Source organism: Chiroxiphia lanceolata, chromosome 1, assembly GCF_009829145.1.
Source record: "Chiroxiphia lanceolata isolate bChiLan1 chromosome 1, bChiLan1.pri, whole genome shotgun sequence".
Lineage (NCBI taxonomy): Eukaryota > Metazoa > Chordata > Aves > Passeriformes > Pipridae > Chiroxiphia > Chiroxiphia lanceolata.
In genome coordinates this window covers 26,253,532-26,273,956 of record NC_045637.1, presented here as the reverse complement: position 1 = coordinate 26,273,956, position 20,425 = coordinate 26,253,532, and the positions used below count along the sequence as shown (strand labels likewise).

At 41.5% G+C, this 20,425-nt stretch overlaps 1 protein-coding gene across 2 annotated transcripts; it reads right to left on the bottom strand.

Moving 5' to 3' along the window:
* Nucleotides 1–4,090: 4,090 nt before the first annotated feature.
* On the bottom strand, nucleotides 4,091–16,110 carry TMEM64 (transmembrane protein 64). 2 transcript variants are annotated; one of them, XM_032701900.1, is made up of 4 exons: nucleotides 15,256–16,110; nucleotides 14,203–14,289; nucleotides 9,574–9,729; nucleotides 4,091–6,670 (listed from the first exon to the last, which is right to left on the bottom strand). In XM_032701900.1, exons 1-4 carry the CDS (start codon nucleotides 16,000–16,002, stop codon nucleotides 6,476–6,478), a joined length of 1,185 nt encoding a protein of 394 aa, XP_032557791.1. In that variant the 5' UTR covers nucleotides 16,003–16,110; the 3' UTR covers nucleotides 4,091–6,475. The 2 variants fall into 2 exon arrangements, with proteins under 2 accessions (XP_032557791.1, XP_032557781.1); XM_032701890.1 differs by having other exon boundaries at nucleotides 14,199–14,289; nucleotides 15,256–16,098.
* Nucleotides 16,111–20,425: the final 4,315 nt, after the last annotated feature.

The window sequence follows — 20,425 nt, the reverse complement described above, 5'->3', positions numbered from 1 at the left end:
ATATGATGAAGAAAAGTAGATTTGTACCAGCATACCTGCCACATAGAAAAGAAAATTTCTGCCTTGCCTCAAGGTTAATATTCAGTAATCTTTATGAGTCTGCAGTTTCTGCATTGTTAACACATTCTTCTGTGACTCCCTTTCCTTCTTCTATTTGGGTTTTAAGAAGTGAAAAGGATTTTTTTAAGAAAAGTAAAATATATTGAATCCATTCTTTATGGAATGACTCACTGAAAAGGGGAGAATAATGTCATCTAATTATAGCTGCCAGGGTTTTTACCTCCTACTAAGTATACTAATACACTTGCACTAATTGCAACTTTTCCCCTCCTCCTCTAAATTTTCAATTCTCAGACTGCTTCCCTATGGAAACATTTTTTAAACTCATTACAAGACTCTTTTCCCCAGTGCAAATGCCAGGGGCTCTGAGGACTCCAGAATTCTTCCTCCAGACCCTGCCATTTTCCAACCTCAAAGCTTGTTTGAAAGAACAGTATCATACCTAGCTTAATTTAAGGAAGCATCCATTGTAAGAAGAGAGAACATATTTCATTAGACTGACCAATGTAGCTGGAAAAAGGACAGATTCCTCAGCTGAAAGGGGCCAGACAGAAAAAAACCTTGCTCAATGATGGACCACCAAAATTCAGTGCAATGTGAGAATGACTGGAAATCAGTGATTTGATACAAAGTAAGCTACAAGGAAATCCCTGCAAGGCTAACACAGTAATGGATCCTCTCAAGCTCAGTGACTGGGGAACCTCATTTCATGCAGAAGTCACCAAGCAGAGAAGAGATTATTACAGCTGTCTGAACACACAAAACATGATCTTGCACCTCAATTTACATCCACAGGAGAATATATAGGATATTCATTTACTGGTATGAATTTTACCAGTCCTGAAGCTTTCTTGGGTGGTGGTCTTTGGGGTTGTTGTTTTGGGGTTTCTTTTTTTTTTTTTAAATTATTATTTCTTTTGATTTTGTTTTGTGATTTCTTTTGATTTTGTTTTGTGATTTCTTTTTTTTTCTAGAGCACAGAGAAAGGAAGCTACTCAGAGGTTTGAGGATGAAAGACACAGAACAACCTCTGGTTTCAGCTCAGCAACCTCTGCATCCCCAGCTGGTGGAAAAGCAAACAGCAAGTGCAGAGCTCTTCCTCCCCCAGCCACCACTTGTGCCAGGTAAAGCAGAGAAAGGAAAAAAAGATATCAAAAGGGCAGCAACAAATGTTCCTCTATGGATGAGAGCTAGCCACTGCTGCTGGTTTGGACTTTGTTAGCCCAGGTTATAAAAGCAGGGCCTGAAGGTAGAGGTGTGTATTCAGCAGCTCTCCAGAAGATCATCAGAAAGATGCTCTTTCTTAGAACATTTACTCCAGGTGCCTCCAAGACACTATTCCCCACTATTCTGTAGAAGATATCTGAGACAGTCATAAAAAGTCAAAGTCTAAAAGAATCAGGCATTTCTTCGTATCATTGCCATTTCAGTGTTATTTACTTCCCATAGTACCACGCCCACTCCTCTTCACCCCCAAAAATCTAAGCAAAAAAACACCCCTCTATCATCAGTGCTTCATCATGTATTGAAGCAAATTTTTATTCCCTCACAAAAATCACAATCAGAGAATTCATTAGTCTATTCCCTTACCACCTACCACTTCTCACATTAAATGGAGAATATCTGTGATCTTAAGCAATTGCCTTTCTAAAGCACAGAGTGAAAATTTGCTAGTAGAATAGTCCTTCACCACAGGCCTTTCCTTCCTTCCTTCCTCCCACCCACCCACCAACAACCTTTAAGGGAAACAGTTATAGCTCGCTGAAAACAGAGGGAAACACCTCACATTCAGTAAATGGAGATCATGCACATGCACGGACACCACTTGGCACACATATCTGAGCCCCCGGTGATCTCGCCCTGTTACTGTGACAAACTAAACCATTCTCATTAGAGAAATGTCAGCAAAATTTGTCAAATGACTCCTCCTAAAAGTCAAAGCATGCTAGAATTCTCTGGAAGAGAAAATGCTAACCTGGTTCTAGGTGAGGCCACCCAGCTGCCCTGCCCTGGAAAAAAGCAGAAGCTGTCAAAGGATTTGGCAACTACAAAAACATGGCACTCAGATGTATTCACAGTTCTGGCAATGTTACAGTTAATTTAACCTCCTCAAACTGTACCCGCTGTGCTCACACAATTATTTCTTCCCCTTCAGCTTGAACTACTTGTAGCTCTTAAATTTCCCATCCTGCAGAGGAGGGACGGGAAGCAACATATTGCAGTCCCCAATGCCAAACTGTGTTGGGCGTAGATTGTATGATTTAAAAAGACTTGTCACCATGATCAGACAATACAAGTTTTATATACTCTTCACCAAAGCCAGCACTTAATTACCTTGACTGACATAAGCTTATGTGTGCTACATCTTGGAAACACTGTCTCCTAAAAAGGATGACACCAAATATCCAAGGCTCAGGATCAGGACAGAACAAACCCTTCTGCTACCTTGCTAATGACCTTTTTTTAAAAGAAACCAAACTCCCCTGTACAATAAGCCTATCCATGCTAAATTAATCTGAAGTTCTAAATAATCAGAAGGAAAGTTAGAGGACTTTGCACTCTTGCAACAGCAAATCTGGCTCAGCTAATTTTCCAAATGAATTGAGAATCCAGAGCCAACCAACTATGCATTAGTCACTTGGCTAGCAAGGAGGACTTACACCAATGAACACAGGACTTCATTAAAATGTAATTTTAAGTTTAGCAATATGCCAGGATGATCTATTATAAGAGGAAAGGGACAGGATTGAAACCTCAGACTCAGTTTCTTGCTACTTATCACTAACAAATTAAAATAAATTAAAAATCAATACAACAGGGTAATGTGAGACAAATACTAATGTCCATGAAGGAGAATTTGTTAGACCCATCATCCTTGTGCTGCCAGGAACATCACTAATTCTGCACAACAGGAGAGAACAGAGACAAGCTGATCTACCCAGCAGAGACAAAATTTGCATCAGCTCCCCCTTTGCAATTGATTCCTATTCCCTCATGCACAAACCACCATCATCTTATGCAGACAGGACTAGTACCAAGTTGGTATTATAGTGAGGGAACCTGTCACAGAGCTACTAGAGCTCTTTACTTCTGTCATTAAAAATGACCTCAACGTGAATGGGAACACTTTTCTATTTCATTTTACACATCGTATCCTAGATTATTTGCAAGGTAACCGATGACTTTAGTAATCTTGGTCAGTCAAAATCCAAATCATATTAGCCTCAGGTGGAAAGCTGAAAATGAATGCAAAGGATCCAGTATGTGACACAAGCCACACCCCATGCAAGAGAAGCGTTTCCATTCTTCAAACTTGACCTCAGCAATGCTTGTTGAAGTTATTGTGCAAAAATCAGGATGAAAATAGTATATAAAGCTCTTGGACAAAAAAAAAAAAACAAACGTTTTCCTCACAGGTGCTTAGCCTAAAGTTAAATTTTGACAAATTTATGACACAGTCGTACTTACTACAAGGAGGAAGGAAAACTGGTGCTGTGCAGCTGAGATATTCCTTCTTCCATATGACCTGCTATCTAGGTACCTCTCATATGCAAAATGAAGAAATTTCACTATCATGGCAACTCAGAAAACGTCAATGAAAATGACTTGCCACATATTGTTTAAACTAGATTCATACCTCTGTGGGTTTTAATTGCACTAGGTAGGGAGACTATCTTAAAAAAAAATCACATTGCTTTTACTACTGTTACATTCAGAAATATCAATGCTCTTTCAGTTCAGTAGCATGTTTCTCATAAGCAATATATGCTTATTCTTCTATCAAAAAGCCAGCTGCAAATACCTAATCTTGAAAGCATTTAATAGAATTAAGCATGTATTTAATTTAAAAAAAAAAATCAAGTGTTTTTCACTCATCAGTAACTCTCCACCCATTAACTTCAACCTTAAAGCCTAACTTGTTACTCCTTCAATGTAGGCAACTATCCTTGTATGCACACATAAAGACGAGACTCCACTGCACCTTCTTTCCAACTATGTCACAGCAACTTAAAAATCTAATACATATTCCTTTAAAGAAATTTGAGTGAATTTATTGTATAAAACTATGATTGGCATGGTACAGAAAAGTTCCTTTTAATGCACATTTCCCATTAACTTGTACACAAATATTACAAGTATCAAGCAAAATGCAAAAGTCTTAAGAACTAATTTCATACTACAAAAGTGTTCACATAGTGAAGTTACTCTGGTTACAAAATGTCATGGAAATAAAAGCACTTCAAAATACGTATTTGGGAAATGTCTCGAATAATCAACGCAACTTTAAGTTAGTTAAAAAATGCAAAGAAAGAGATACCCTCTTCAAAACACTATTTCATTTGGCAAGATGGAGCAAAGTTCAGATCAGTTCATTATTGAAGGATTGCTCTTTAGAAGAAAGAAAAACAAACAAACAAAAAACCCCACCCTTCAATTAAGAAAAGACTTAATTACACCATGATGACAAATAACGCCATCAAAAAGTTACCTGGCTCTCTTGTTTTCACACAGGAGCTGTCAGAGGCAGAGATGTGTAAATGAACACTTCCAGGCGTATATAGATTGCCTTTTCAAAAACCAACCAACCAAAAACCAACCAACCAACCAAAAAAAACCCCCCAAAAACCAAAGCCCCAAAACAACAGAAAGGAGACAATCTGAACTTTGTTGTTTTCATTTAACTAGTTCAGTTCCTTAGGTCACAAGACCCAAGAATACCAGTCTGCAAAGGACACAAATTTAAAGAACAAAATGGAACTTCCACTACGACAGAATGCGTAGATGTCCAGTTACACGACTACCACACGTCCTCTCAGTAAGGCTGTTAGAGGCTACCAGACCTCTGCTTCCCAATAACCTTGAAGACCTGCTATTCTGAAGAAGAAAAAATGTTTGGACCCTACAAACAACCTTACAAAAAGGAGGCACAGTCGTACTGTTAGAAAATAACACAAAGTCTCGAAGCCTGAAGGCATCCTTAAAAACTCACACAAAATAACTACAAAATAAGCAATACTTTACATTATTTTTGTATCAGATGACTTGCCTGTGTTTGAGCAATTGAACATTGCTATGTATATCTACATGAAATCACACATACAGAACATTGTGTTCAGCCATTATTGTTGTTTTCCTTTTATACACACACAAGTTACTATCAGGTTATCCAGTCTATTCAAACTCAGTGAAAAACAGTCCACAGCACGTGTAAAAGGAGCAGTATCCAATACAGTGTTGTCTTGCAAAAATGGAGTCAGAATTCCTGAGTCTCAGAGACATTGCTGTCCTCCTCCATTACTGGATTATTTATTTTCCAAGGAGAATCTCTAGTTTTCATTTCTTCACTCTGGTGAAATTTGTAATAGATTGCGTCTTTTAAAAAATGTAAAACTTGTACAAAAAACGTGCCAACCAAAGCGAATTTTTAAAGCTTTTTAAAGGGAGGGGAGATTCACTTACAAAATAAAGGCCACCTTCTTGTAAAATTAGTACTGCCAGTATCCCATCATTCTGTTTAAAGGAGAGATTTAGCTCCCTGTTCTGGAAATCTTACTACCTGTAGTCATGTGAGCTGAAAAACTCCATCCTTTTAGCAATTAAAAATACTATAAATAGGACTAACATGGAACAGCCCTTTGTTACAATCACCAAGGTGGCAAAACCAACGAAGTCTCCTTCAAATAGTCACTGCAATCTAACTTCTGCATTTTCCCTTGTACTTTGCATATTACACAGTGTAACTTAAAATGTAATTTAAGAGCACTTCAGTCCCACAATGTAGGATTTAAGCTTGTGTGAATACATAATGGCTCTGCAACATCTGTAATGCCTTAGAAAAATACATTCAACCAAAACTTTATATAGGATTCTATTTTTTTAAATCAAAATGAAGAAAAAGCCAAATGGTCCCATCATTAGCTAAATAATACACTCCAACTTCTGGAAGCGATTCCAAATCAAAAGCACATTCAAGAATAACACACTGAATTGCACACCTTCTCATTCATCTTTATCAGTAATCAAATTCTACTGCATATAGTTATTCAGCCTTATAAATAATGTTAAGCAGAAAAATATTTACCTCTGTGCTACTTTTCTCAGTTTATAGAAGCATTTCTCAGTTTATAGGAGCAAAGGAAAAAAAAACTAAAGTGCAGGCTACAGGCCATGACAGGCATAATAAATGACCAAAGGTGCAGCCAAATTTGCATTTACATCTTAAGTTACTTTGCCATCTTCCTTTTCTTGCTAGAAGTCACCCCTGTGCAATTGAAAAGCTGGTCAGTTGATTTGTGCCACAGTACAACCTGTAATCACTTGCAATTTTTTTAAAAAATCTATTTCAATTGTCCATAGATATTTCTAGGTGATAGCTCAGGTTCACAAAACCTTACTTAATTATTAATACTTGAAATCACACAATATTGACACCTCCTCCAGCGAACGCTACTGTCCTTTTGCTGCAGTATGTGGTTGAACCAGTGAGGCTTGGCTGACTGTCTTTAACAAGCGATGTCTTCATTTCCATTTCACACGCTACAATAGCTGCATTCAGTTCCACTTGAGCTCGGTGAACGACATAAAACATGAGTCCTATGCTTATGACAATCTGCAAATAAAACAAGAGTGTTGTAGGCTATATAGGCTGCAGGCATGAATACAAAGCAACCGATCTGAACAAAATAGTAAGTTGTCGATGCAAAGATTCATGAAGGCATCTGTGGGCTCAATGCTTTGCTGGCAAGACATTAGAAGGGAGATGAACTTAACCAGTGAGCAGCTCTAAACCGACATATGCTGGCAGGGGAACCAGCACATCAGAACATAGACATTACATAGAACTTAAATATTTATAGGAATTGGAAAGATAGTTTCTTTCTTTCTGTTGACATCCGTACACTTATTATAAAGCAATTCTTTCACTTCCTCTCTTGGAAATAAGGCTTCCACAAAGAAATGACATGGTGAGCTTCTGTAAGTCAAAGAGGCTGTATTCCATGTACCAAGGGAATAACAGGTTTAGATTCTACTGGGCACCTGCAACTTGCAAAACAGCAGAGCACAGCCAGAGAATGATGCAGACCAAAGGAAATAAAACTTATCCTTGCCCCTCTGGTGTGGAATGCAGCAGAGAGGACCAGTTTATCAGGACTAAAAAGGGCAGAATCAGAGTTTATAAGTGACTTACAGCAGTCTTTAAGGGAAGAACTTGGTTTCTGGAGGATGGTTCAGGGAAGAGACAGGATGTCAATGGTGTGGGGTTTTTTCATTTGTTTAAGGAGGAAATACTGTCAAAAACTAGGAGTTTAGTTCAGATTTTTGCTCTAAGTTATATCGCTAAGAATTCTTAAACTTTCAGCACAAAAATCATCAGAAATAAACCTGGACAATTTTTGCTTAGAAATTACTCATGCAGTGACATTGGCATGCACTGCACTTCTCAGAAGCATATTTTGATTTCGATAAAACACCAGTCAAGTTTTTTAGCTGAGATCCTGTTTAATAAAAATGATAAAATCTTCAAATAAAAATCAAGGTCTCTCATACTAAGAGTCCCTTTGAAAGAAGTAAATTATCTGTCTTTTTTTAAGAATGTTTTATGAAACTAGCTGGAATTGGCAACCTCCTTTCAAAAAAAACCAAGGATATTATATTGCTGTTATATTGCTTATAACAGAACCTAAAGTTCTGAGTCCAAAATCTGAACTTCGTTACTAATTAGCAGAGGTATGTTTTCTTTAGCATTGAGGACTATTGCTTAAAACGTCTGCCAGCATGGCATACAAGATGCTAAAATATCACTGAGATGACTGGCAAGTATGGTCACAAAATAACTGCAGGGAGAAGGCATCCTGACAGTCTCTAGCCCAACCTGTTGCTCAGGGCTGGCAGCAAGATCAGAACAGTTTGCTCAGGACTTTTGTGCAGTCAGGTCTTGAAAACTTCCAAGGATAGAGATTTCACCATCTCTCCAGGCAATCTGTTTCTCCACTGCTTGACTATCCTTGTGGTGAAAAAGATGTCTTTCACCAATTCAAGTTATACATTTCAAAAGATGGCCAACATAGGAGTCAAAATGAGACTATGGACACCAAGTTCTGAATACATAGAAAAAATCCTATTCTAAAAGCTTGCTCAAATATTTAAATTTGATTGGTTTTAGAAATAGAACTACCAGAAACCTAGTTCTCTAGATGAATATTTAAAATATATATTTATACACAGACAACCATGAAATGTGAGGGATTTTCAGAGCTATTCACTAAATCAAAGTCCAATCAAAGCTCAGCCTGGCAAAGCACCAGGTCTGAGAGACAGTGGGAGAACACAAATAATTCCTCCACTAAAGGCCTCCCCTTCACTTATTCAGTCAGATCCTAAGGATTGCTCTCAAGGAGGTCAGTACTCCTATTCAAACTTTCAGACTATCCAGCTAGCACTGACCTGAGCAACAGTTATGTTACAACCTATATAATCTGCAGAGTCAATGTCATTAAAAAAAAAAAAAAAGAAAAAAAAAGGAAAATACCACTAAAAACTACTACCCTGGAAATAACATTTCATGACTAAAATGATAGCTGATCAAATAACCATTTTTTTTCTCTTTGATGTATCAAGGCTATTAACCCCATATTTAGAAAGGCATTTTTAATACTCATAACCCTGTTCTATGAAGCCTATAAATCGTATGTTCTATTTAAGAACACACAAGTATCAGGGGAAAGGGGAAGTTACGTTTAAAAGGGTCCTAGACATAGTTTTCTGTTAGCATTGTTAAACATCAGCTTTATAAATGTAAAAACTGAGGAATGTAAATGACTGCAGTACTTACTGAAAGTCTGCAAACCATGGTAACTGCTAGTCAAACATACCTTGAAGTACTGACACTGTCAGAGGAGGTTTTAATATACAATCTAGTTATGAAATACCTATAACCTCTATGCTCCTAATGGTCTCAGACCTAAGGCTTGCACTCAAGATTTATAGACGAATTATTTCATCAGCTAAGGTCATGTAAAGGTACTATATACTTCTCATTAATTTACTTACTTGTAAAATTAGGGTATTCTGATTTAGGCATTAGCAAAATTATATTTCTACACCACTTTTAGTCCTGAATACCTATGCAAAATGGGGATGTTGAGTTCTAACAGTGAACACTGCATGGGTGCTGGGCCTACACACCCTGAGCACACTACTTCACAGATGGTGGCACATGAGCTTTTGTGTAGGGGCGGTTTGACAATTCTAAAATTCAGCAGGAGATTACCACAGAGGGCAAGAAAAGAAAGCTTACCAAAACTGTGTCAGAAAAAGAGAACACTGAGTAAGTTCTGCTTTGTGCCCCAGTGAGGTATGAGAGAATTAAACTTTTTTAACAGCATAAAACAAAATCAGAAGAAAACAGTACACTGGAAACCTATTTTTCTGGGTATCTAGGAGTCAACAGAAGTCACAAAGAGACTGACACTACCGCAACCAAGATCTATGAAAGTAATTATTTTAACTTACCTGGAAACCAAATATAAAATAGCCACTAACACTTTGCTCTGCAATCACATCCTCCATGGTGCGCAAGGTAGTGCCCAAGTATGAGTTCAGGAGCTGAGTAGGAAGCAGCCCAATTGAAGAAGCCATCAGGTAGTTGGGTAGTGACAAATCTGTAATCTGAGTAAAAAGACAGAGTAAGAAATCAAGCACAGCTCTTACACAGTCCATGTGTACAAACAACCAGACCGCTGCTCCCACAACCATCCCTGCAAAATCAAGAAAGAATTTCTCACATTCCTTCACTGAAACTTAGATTCGCGCTCAGTGGGAAGACAGCATAACAAAACAGTATGTGTCTAGTTTTCATCTGGCCTTTTTAAAGTTAATAGGTTTTATTTCATTTCACCTTGCATTACACAACATCTCTGTGTAAAAGTCATTAACTAAGGATGCAATTACACTGTTCATTGAAGATATTTATTTCTGCAGGGTGAATAGAGCCCTTGAATTTATGAGAATTTATTTGTTGGAAGAAATTACTTTATCAAATGCAAAGGTCTAAAGCAAAAACCTATTTGCTTTGGATTTTACACGTATGGCACATAATACAAGAGGTAATTGTTCAAAATGTCACTGTCTTAAACATGATCTTGGCAAATAGAATGGCAATTTGTGTCTGCAAGGGAGGTTATACAGCTCAATAAGACACATATATCTATCAATGATCCCTATGAGCAATACCCATCTATATCTGTACTGATATACGTGGGTATCATTAAGATTCTTTACCAAAGGTATTTTGCATCACATTTCAATTAGTGAACATAACAGTACACATGACTATAGCTTTTGTTCATTTCTCTAGAAAAAACACTACTAATACTTTGATATTTTCCTCTCTATGGTGTGAAATTTCTGTTCTGAGTCATTACGTGGACATATGAGTTTATACGGGTACAAAGTACGCAGTATCAGATAAATTAGTATCAGCAACCATTGGGAAATATTAAATGCAAGAGTCATGAGGTCAAAAGATATTTATACAACCAAAAAGAAAACAAGACGAAACTGAGTTAAAAATGAGTATGAAAAGGGTGATCTTGAAAACAAGCAGTCTTAACAAATTTTCCAAACAATTCAGTTGATCACTTCACAACAAAACAAGATCTAATTAAGAACAGCCCTAGCACTGGGAGCCTACATGGAAATTATTGACCTTGACAGTTTTGTACAATGTTGAAGACCAGAGAATAGCAGCAATGTTACTCATTTCATCATGCTATTCTTAAAATAAACTTTGGTTACTGTGAAAGTCACAGTGCTGAATTCTCAGAGCTCTGTGCACCATCAGTGGAAAGTTTCTGGGAGGAAGGAAGGGCAATGGAGGAGCAGAATGTAATGAAGCATAAAGATTAAGTTAATTCGCTGGGACAAGATCCCATAAACCTATTCCAAACTTCACACTGCAAATCATACTTCCCACAGACTGAAACATATACCAGCACCAAAAATAATATATTTCCCTCTCTATACAAGATTTAGATTTATTATGAAAAAGCATTACATAATTATGTCAGAACTTTCCATCTGATCATTGCTTTCAAAAGACTTTTTTTTTAAACTTTATCATAATCTGGGCCATGTAATAAGAATGCACAGCCCAAACTTACCATCTTATCAAGGGAATGGAGAAGTTGCTATTAAAAAACCTCCGAAATACTAACGCAGAGGCAAGATTTGCTAAGTAGGATGCTATCATTAAATCTAATGGAGCTGGGAAACTTCCCAAAGATTGTTTTAACATTCCTGGCACCTCTCTTATTTCTGTATATATATTAAGGACACTTTGGTTGCAGAGCAACGTGTTTGCACATCTGGATCTGTCCTGAAACAACTGGACCTCCTGAGCCAGGAGAGAGATTGTTTCCAAATGAAGGAGAGACTGCCACTGGATACACTGGACTGCAGCTTGTACTTCCCACTGAAATGAAAGCTAGGAAAAGGGGGAAACATTTTTCAAGATGCCCTTTTAAATCCTGGTTCATAAGGTTTAGACCTACAGTCTTATTCCTTTTCCCAGAAGGCACAGGAAGCAGACAGCATCCCTGCCTAAGAAACCTGAGAACTCATCAATAAAACTTACCGCTTTTCCTACTTTCCTTTCTAGGATCTTTACCTGCTCTATGAACCTGCCAGACTGGCATCTGCATGGTCAAACTGCCCAATTGAGGCTACCAGAGCTCTGTTTCTAATAGAAGTTGAGGCCAGCAAAAATTAACAGTGAAATCCCAAAGCAAGCATGGATGCAACTGTGTTATGGGCCACTACAGTGTGGCATTTAAATTGTATTTAAATACAATTAAGAAATACCTAACTGCTTTGGTAACAATAGCCAGAAACTCTCCAATTAAGCCTTGGACAGGCTCTGTCCAGTCGCACTTCTGTGTATTCTTTGTGGCCGACACTTTTGGTTCAGGGCTGTCAAAGAATAAACTCTGGTGTCAGGACTTTGTTGGGGGCTCACATGCCTTTGGGGATTGCAACAGATTTATCTCCCCTCAATTTATGGATCCCTGTGTTTTGGATCACTAGGCTTTGTGAGAGAGCTAAGGATAACTCAGATGCTCTACAAAACAAACAAACAAACCAAAACAACAACAAAAAATAGTGAATTAAAAAAACAAACCAGCTATCAACTTTCCAACAAGCAGAGAAAGCAGCCTGCATATTCTTGCAAAGCAGGTACCCTTTCTTCAACTGACTTCACTGTGGTGCATTTCTGGAACCAGAGATGCACACTTGAACACTCAGATTTCTTAGTCAGATTATTTCTTCCATGTGATACCCTCTCAAAGAAGGGGAAAAAGAAGCATGAATTCCAATGTAACCTACATCTGGCACTATAAATAACCAGTTTGCACAAATCTCGCTCCATGAATCCACTTATGGGAAGTAGATGATAACCTGCATACCAGGCCTCCTTACAGAAACACCTTCAAAACACCCTGAGTGGCCAAGGGGAGAGGGCTGTGCATGGGCAAACACGTCAGTAAGGGCTATCAGCCCACTCCAGCAGTCCAGGCCACCCTGGCATCCAAGGAGTAACAATCAAGCAAAACCCACTCAAAGAGAAGTATAAACATGCTTTCAGTTAACAAGTTTCTAGGTCTTCCAGAAAGGCAAGGAAATGCATTACCCCACTGCTCTACTATCAGCACTTTCTCAAAGAGCAGCAGAATGACCGTATAAGCAGCAAGATCTTCACGTCTGGCTGGCGAGACTCTAGCAAATTTGTGTTAATTTTCTTCTTGTGATGTTTCAATTAAGATGATCCCCTCACTAATCAAGTGTTAAGAAGCTCTTCCATCTTTCTCTACACTTCCTGCAATTCAACCTCCCAAAAACCCTCAGCAGATGGTACACACCACTGAACAAGTGTTTGTAGAAACATTTAATCCCAGCCCTGCAGATGACCCATCTCACATCACGGTTATGCCTTGACCTCATGTGTCACTTCCTTCCTTCCTTCTCATTTAAGTATTCTCAGCATCTCCAGTTTACTTATAAATATCAACCTTGAAAACACGCACAGACAAGACTGCTAGAAAATTAAAGATGTGTAAGCTTTCTTAAGATCACTGTCTTTTCAAAAGCAACTCCTTCCAAATTCATTGCTGAAATTGCTAGTAGGGGGGAACGCATTTTAAATTTAAAAAGAGCATTAAGTTTTCAAATAAGTGAGATTTCAAAGAAATGACAGCTCGATCTGTGCAGGTATACATAACTTAAACTTGAATCCCAGTGAGAAACTGAATTCCCAAATTTGCATGCAACATTTTATTTTTTAGCGATCTAGTACCTCCTATTAAATGTCCTCAGTAAAAAATTGAGCACACTGTGTTTTATTTGACTATGCTACAAAGAAGTAAATCTGGATAAATGTATAAACTAATATTAGCAGGAAACATCCAAGTTACTTGGTATACTCTCCATCCATTATTTTAACACTGAAACCTTCCACTTGGCATGAAAATTATTTAGCCTGCAGAACAGGGAGAATACAAACAACTGATTTACAGCATCATTTTAATATTGGACTGGCCAAAATACTCTGATGAATTGTGTTTCCAACAGAATGGTTATGCCAGGAAAGAAATAATTTTAATTTGGTAATTCTCTGTCTGTTCTTCAGATCCAATACTACTGTAAAACATCTGCTGACTTCTTCAATTGACACCCTGAAGCTGTGAACAAGTGAAGCACAACAGCTTTCCCCACTTTAGGAGGGTCACAGTACAGCAGAAGCTTCAACTGCTACACTGGGACCTTGGGCTCCAGCAGAGACTGCTCCCAGCTGGACAAGTCTAAGCTTCCTCAGTCCTGCAGTAATAAAGGTTAATAAACAAAACAGCAGAGGTTCAGCCGTTCAGTTTCTCACTCTTAACAAGGAAGTGGTTAAAGGATCTGCTTAAAAAGAAATTACAAGTTGCTACAGCTCTTATGGACAAAGATCACAGCTCTGGAGATGAATGCCCCAGTATAGAAAGGTTTATACACAGCAATTTTAGATATTTGACGTGGGTGTTACCCCCCCAGAATTGCATGGATTAATTTTTTCTTAAATAACAAATTTGGTATCCCATGACCTACTAAAAGCAGCCAGATGATTCTGTCAAAATTAAGCAAGCCTTCAGAAGGGAACAGGATCGGAACAGCAGACAGGGGAGGGAAGGTGTGCTGTAAGGAAGTGGCAGACCAAAACACTTGGTTACTTACATTAAAGACATTCTAAGTTACTGATGAATATTTAAAATATTTCACAATCCCATTTGTTTTGTTTTGATTTCACCAAGTTAGCAAATACAACTGATGTGTAACACACATCAGTAAACCAGTAAACCAGATCCTTCAGACAAAGTACACGGGAAGCAATGAGGGTCTGAAACTGTCACCATCAGCAAGACAGTACTCAAAAAGAATACCCTTTATGTTCTTCTTTAACATATTACTGAAGGTACTAATGAACGTACTAATGAATGTACCAATCTCCATCTAAAAGTAGAAAGAAAAGCAAGACTAACCCTTTTTCAAACTAAAGTTTAAATTAACTTTCAGTGGTACACCTCTGGTGTACTGTCCCTTTTCAGGTCTGATGCTACATCTTACTCTTCTGCCCAAAACCTGTGACCTCGATTGTGTGCATGGACTTAACACCCTGCATAGACTGCCAGATGCATGCCATAAACACCAACCACATTGAGCAAGAATTTTAATCTATCCACTTTTTTCTTTCCAACATGACTACTTATATTAAGTAGTTTAGGAAGATCTGGCAAGACTTTTCCTCCCACTCGGATCACTTTAAAAACCCAGGCACTCTGTAACCATTGAGTTCTCTGCAGATTTTGCTACACAGCACCTTGGTGCTTCTTTCTAACACCAGAATACGGTCTTGAAAGCCAGAGAGCAACTCTAACACAATGCCACTGAGCAAGGCATCTCAAAAACCTGCCTGCTGTCCCTCCGGCTGCACAGAAGAGCCACTAGAAGGGCAGGCTTTTATTATTGTTAAAAGAGAGAGAAACCACGGTTTGTTCCCAGGAAAGCAAGCAACCTCCACCAGTGACAGCAGCCACTATGCCGAAAGACATCCTTCCAGCCAGTGCCTCTTTCTTTGGCCGCACGGCCCACGCTGGGACTCACCGCGAAGACGGCATTCTGCAACCCGAAGGGGATCGGCGTCAGCCGCGCCAGAGCCACCACCTTGAGGCCGCTGCCGCCCTCCACGACGCGGACGATGGCACTGAGCGTCCCGCTGCCCTGGATCCTGGTCCGTGCCCAGCGGGCCAGCAGCCGCTTGCAGGCCACGTGGGCGACAAAGGTGCCGACGAGGACGCCGAGCACCATGAGCCCCATGCCCATCATGAAGCCGTAGAGGTAACCGGCGGCCACGTTGAGCAGGATGTAGCCCCAGCCGCAGGGGAATGACACGACGATGAAGCCCACGGTGAAGAGTAGCACGCCGGCCAGGCTGTCCAGGCTCTCGGCCCAGAGCAGCAGGTCCCGCAGGTACTGGCGCACCAGGGCCAGCGAGGCGAAGCAGAGGGCGGCCAGGACGCACACGATGAGGCAGCTCTTGCACCAGCAGGTGCCCAAGAGGCAGCAGGAGCAGCGCCAGCCCCGGCCCTCGGCCAGCCCGTGCCCGCCGCCGCCCGCCTCGGGCAGCTGGCAGAGCAGCAGCTCGGCCGGCGGCAGCCCGTCCTGCTCCGCGTAGGGCCCGAGCAGCAGCCCGCCGGCCCCCGCCGCCTCCGCGGGGACGAAGCCGACGGCGTCCCCGCCGCTGCCGGCTCGGGACAGCCAGCGGCCCAGGTCCTGCCGGGCGCCCTGCGCCGCCGCCTGCTTCACGGCCCGGGAGAGGAGCTGCAGCGCCGCGGCCCCCGCGCCCCGCATCCCCCCGCGCCGCCGCCCGGCTCCAGCTCTGCCGAGCCGCGCGGCCCCTTCGCTCCCCGCTTCCCCACGCAGCCTGTGGGCAGGGGCGGCCGCTCCCTCATCGCCCTGCCATGGCCCGGCTGCCGAGCCCGGCCGAGGGCCGGGCGGGGGCGGGGAAGCGGCGGCGGGGAGGGCGGGGAGGAGGGGGCCGCGCTTCGCCGCCGCCCGGCGGGCGGAGGGGCCGAGGCGGCCTCCGCGCCGCCTCCCGCCTCGGCCGCGCCGCCGGGGCTGCGGCGTTAGACGGCGACGGGGCCGCTCTCTCCGTCCCGGCAGTGGCAGCGGCGGCCCTGGCGGAGCGCGGGTCCCGGGGGGCGGCGGCAGCGGCGGCGGCGGCAGCACCGGGGCTCCATCTCCCCGCGCGCTGAGCTCCCGATCCGCTCTAGAAAGCGCCTTCTCGGAGCGGCGGTGCCGATGTGGCAATCCCGGCAGGGAGGAGGCTCGACTCGGCTCCGGCGGCAGCCGCGTCCGGCCCCGCTGCGGGGCTCGGCAGCGGCGCCGCGGCCCCGCCTCCCGCCCCGCCCCAGGAGCGCCGCGCCGGGCGGGTGTGCCCTGCGGAGCCCCGCCGAGCCCGCACTGCCAAGCCCCTGGTGCGGGGACGGCTTGTCTCGCTCTGCCCCGCGGTCCTCAGCAGCTTGCATTCCCGGCAGAGCCGTAATCCGCAGTGTTTGGAGGGGCCGTGCTGAAAAGCGGGTTATTTTCTGTCAGAGGAGCACTTGGTTCAAGCATTACTGACGACACTGTTACTCTTGCGCTCCATTGCCGCATCGGCGACTCTCCCTCCCTTATCGCAAACACCCGGGCTTTCCCCTCTCCACGAGCGAGATGAGCCTCTCCCAGCCAGCAGCTGGGCTTTGAGCTGAGGGACGACAGCCGCGACCCTTGGGCTCCGAGGCATCTCCCCGTCAGGTCGGCTTGGCTCTGCTTGGCTCATACGATCGAAGGCTCAGGCACACCTTGGGATGGTTTGAACTTGAATATTGAGCCACTGCTAGAATGTTGAGCCTGAATACTCAGCGAGGGCTCCATTTAGAGGGGTGTTTTCTCGAGAGCCTCGCAGAGGCTCGACAACTTCGTAGGTCGCTGTTGCTCTGGCGTTACTAATGACAGGAGCCATAGGGTGCAGAAAGGGATTAGTTTTCTTTACAACTCTTAAACATACAGTGTGCTCCAGTGGAGTTATATTTCTCTGCTGGGAAATTCAGAGGGGTATATAAAACGAGAATGTGTGGGAGCTGTAAAGGGTGACTGGAAAAAAAATAAAACCAAAAAACTAACCAAATCTCAAAATGAAGAACGTATTTTGAAGGAAGTACTGCAAATACAGACTTGCAAAATACACTGTTTGAAACAATAAAATCTGGACAATCCAACAAATCAGCCTAAGAAAATGACAGATGTCTTTGAGAATCAGCAGCAGAATAAAATGATCCTGGGGACTCTGTACAGCAGGCAAGTTGCAGATAAATACTTCCAACATAATTTGCTTTCATGCTGTTACCTGTATCTGAATGTGAGCATTAGATTTTGTGTGTGCTCTTTGCTTACAGTGCAAACACAGATAGGGCATACATCCAGAATTATAATAATAATGGAAAGAAAGCCCTGCATTACGGCTTGTAAAGGATGATGGGCATGCTTGTACATTCAGTAAAGCATTTCAGCAAATCAGGATGGGCTGGAAGTTCAATAGAAAAATAAGAAGACAAAATATTAATTTTGGGTTTTATACTAAGAGCACATATGCCTTTGTTGTGGACTTAGTTTCTGTATATTTTTGTTCAGTGCAGTTGCTTACATAGAATAGGAAAAAGCCTGAGCAGAAATGTCTACCAGAGTTACATGCTTTATGCTGCCCCTACATTTCGCATTTAAAGTGCTCATTCAGAGCCAAAATGAATCTCCAGCTGCCATTCTAAAAGCTACAGGGTTCTGTATTTATAATCACAGAAACTGTAATTGAAAAGAGACCTCAAAATGGTATGAGGGAAATAATGGTCTATCTAAGTGACAGGTCTGACATTACACTCTAATGTATAAAAAATATTGAAACTAGTTAGTGGAGATGCTTCTCTAGTCCCTAGGAATATATGGGCTGTAACTCCTTGACTTTATCCATCACCTTGCTCCCTAAAATAGCTAATCCTGGCATTCTACTGTCCCTTGGTGCAACGGCTCAGGAAGGAAAGACAACAAACAGTCAGATTTTGAGTGACACAGAGTATGGTCATGGAGCCTCTTTGGAAAAATATCCCAACAAGGCCACAGGAATTCAGCAGGACTTGGGTGGAGCTGGGAGCCTCTCCTGCACACACAGCAGACACAGCTATGGAGCTGAGAGGCAGCGTCAGCTGGCTCCTGCAAGCCTTCCCAGCACACTCTTATCATCTGAAGGGAAAAAAACCCAACCTCACGCACCCTTGAAAATGTGCCAAATTAGCACATTGCTGGACAAAATGCCAGACAAAATGGTCCACCTTTCAGACTTACTAGTCAGTGAATCATAAGATATTCCTGTACCATGGATGATGCAGTTGCAATGGTCTGATGATATAAGCAAAGCAAGATCTGTAAGGAAAAGCAGTTACCTTCCCATAGACCAATCATTACACTTAAAACAAATGACCTCTTGAACACACAGCTTCTGGACAAACACTTTGTGCTCCAAAAAAGATAGTGCGCTTTTTTTTTCCCCCCACAGAGATTAGTTGATTTAGTGAATAATTTCCAACAAATATTGTCTAACCTGTTCTTTGGAAAAGCACAGCTGGCCTGGTTAACTTCAGAAATTATTTGAGTTAATAGGAATAAAAAATACAGGTTTAGTACATATAGGTTTAAAATATTGCATTGCATCAAATAAAACTGCTCCTATCCTTCCTTAGGCTGAGTTACACAGATTCTCACTAAACTCATCTATCATTTCAACTCATTTCTTACCTTTCTTTTAATTTATGTTTGGCTTTTTCTGAGTATCAGCATAAAACCTGAGTGGCACAGAATAACAGCTGGAGGACTGTTCTGCTTCAAGGAAGAAAATCTTTCTATAGAAAGATGCTCTCACGGTGATGTAGACTGTGTAGACTGTAGTGGATATTGAAGAATTTTTGCCATACAGGTGTTTTTTCCAGGCCCATGATGTAAGTCCAGGCTATTTCTTTGATCTGGCAGGAGCAACTGAGAAATGCTCATTTATGTTTTGAAACTCTGCTTCTCCCGTCTCATCTTTTACTTCAAGGAATATTATTATGCAAACACACCCAACTAAGCATGTGAGTCATCATATTCAAACGAAACACATGACTCATTTAGGCCCATGTAACTGGTCCACACTGAAGAGGGGCCCTTAAGATGGAGAGTAGGATACATTAAGCCACGAATCAGGAGCTAAAATTATTCTGAGTTATGAGCTCCTGAAAACTTGCCACAGTTATTTCTGAATTGCTCTTTAGGAGGGAGAGGCAGGACTTTTTTCAGATGATATTAAGGGCCATAACACCAGTATACTTCTAAATGCCTGGTAATTCTGTCAGCATTACTGTGAAGGTCCTTCGGTGGGAACTGCAACATTGACTAATTTACGTCAGGAGCAACCATTCTTAGGCCACAGCAGGCTCTCACTGGAACTGCCTCCATCTGGTCTGCAGTCTTTCTTGTCATACATTCCTTTACATTCACATGAAGGAAGGTGAATATAAACCTTACTCATGCAAGGAATACACCTTTTGCTGTTTAACAGAGTGTTAGCTGCAAGGATTTGGGGAAAGGTATTAGTGAGGAGCAAGCCATGACCAGAGAGATTATTCTGGTAGACCAAGTCTGCAAGCCATTGCTGGCCCCCACTGATTTGGATCATTCTATTTTAAATTCATGTGCATTCACAGTTTTGTCAAAGTGAATGAGAAGTGTGCTGAAGGAAAACAAGCTATCATGAAGCTTTATAGGACATTGCTTAAATTCCCAGTGAAAGGTGATAGTTCTGGAGTTACCGCATAGGGAACAGGAGGTGTAAGAGGAGAAACAGCACTATTAGTAACTTAGGATCATCTAGTGTTTTAATTTTTTTTGACAAATATCTATCAAGATGTAACAAATTTTGTGTTGCTTTAACCAGGAGCTACCTAGTTCAGATAAGATCTTTAGTTAAAAGATACAAACATAAACAATGAAGTACCCATAAACCTCATTAAGTGTATACCTTGAAGAGTTTTTAAATATTGAGGTGAGAATCCAAAATGTGTTATTTTGCAGCTTGATTTATTAGGTGTCTACAGAAACTTTATGACTTGATATATAGTCCCAGCCTCCCAGATAAGTCCAGATACAATCACGTTAAATCAATCATGTTTTATATACTACCATAAACTCATATAATTCAGAAAATGCA

Coding starts and splice junctions, on each gene's coding strand:
- TMEM64 (XM_032701900.1), bottom strand. CDS start 16,002: ATGCGGGGCGCGGGGGCCGCGGCGCTGCAGCTCCTCTCCCGGGCCGTG. Junction 14,290..15,255: donor TGCAGAATGCCGTCTTCGCG/GTGAGTCCCAGC, acceptor ACTTCCTTACAG/CACACCTTCCCTCCCCTGTC. Junction 9,730..14,202: donor GAATCATCTGGCTGCTTTTA/GTAGGTCATGGG, acceptor CTTTTTACTCAG/ATTACAGATTTGTCACTACC.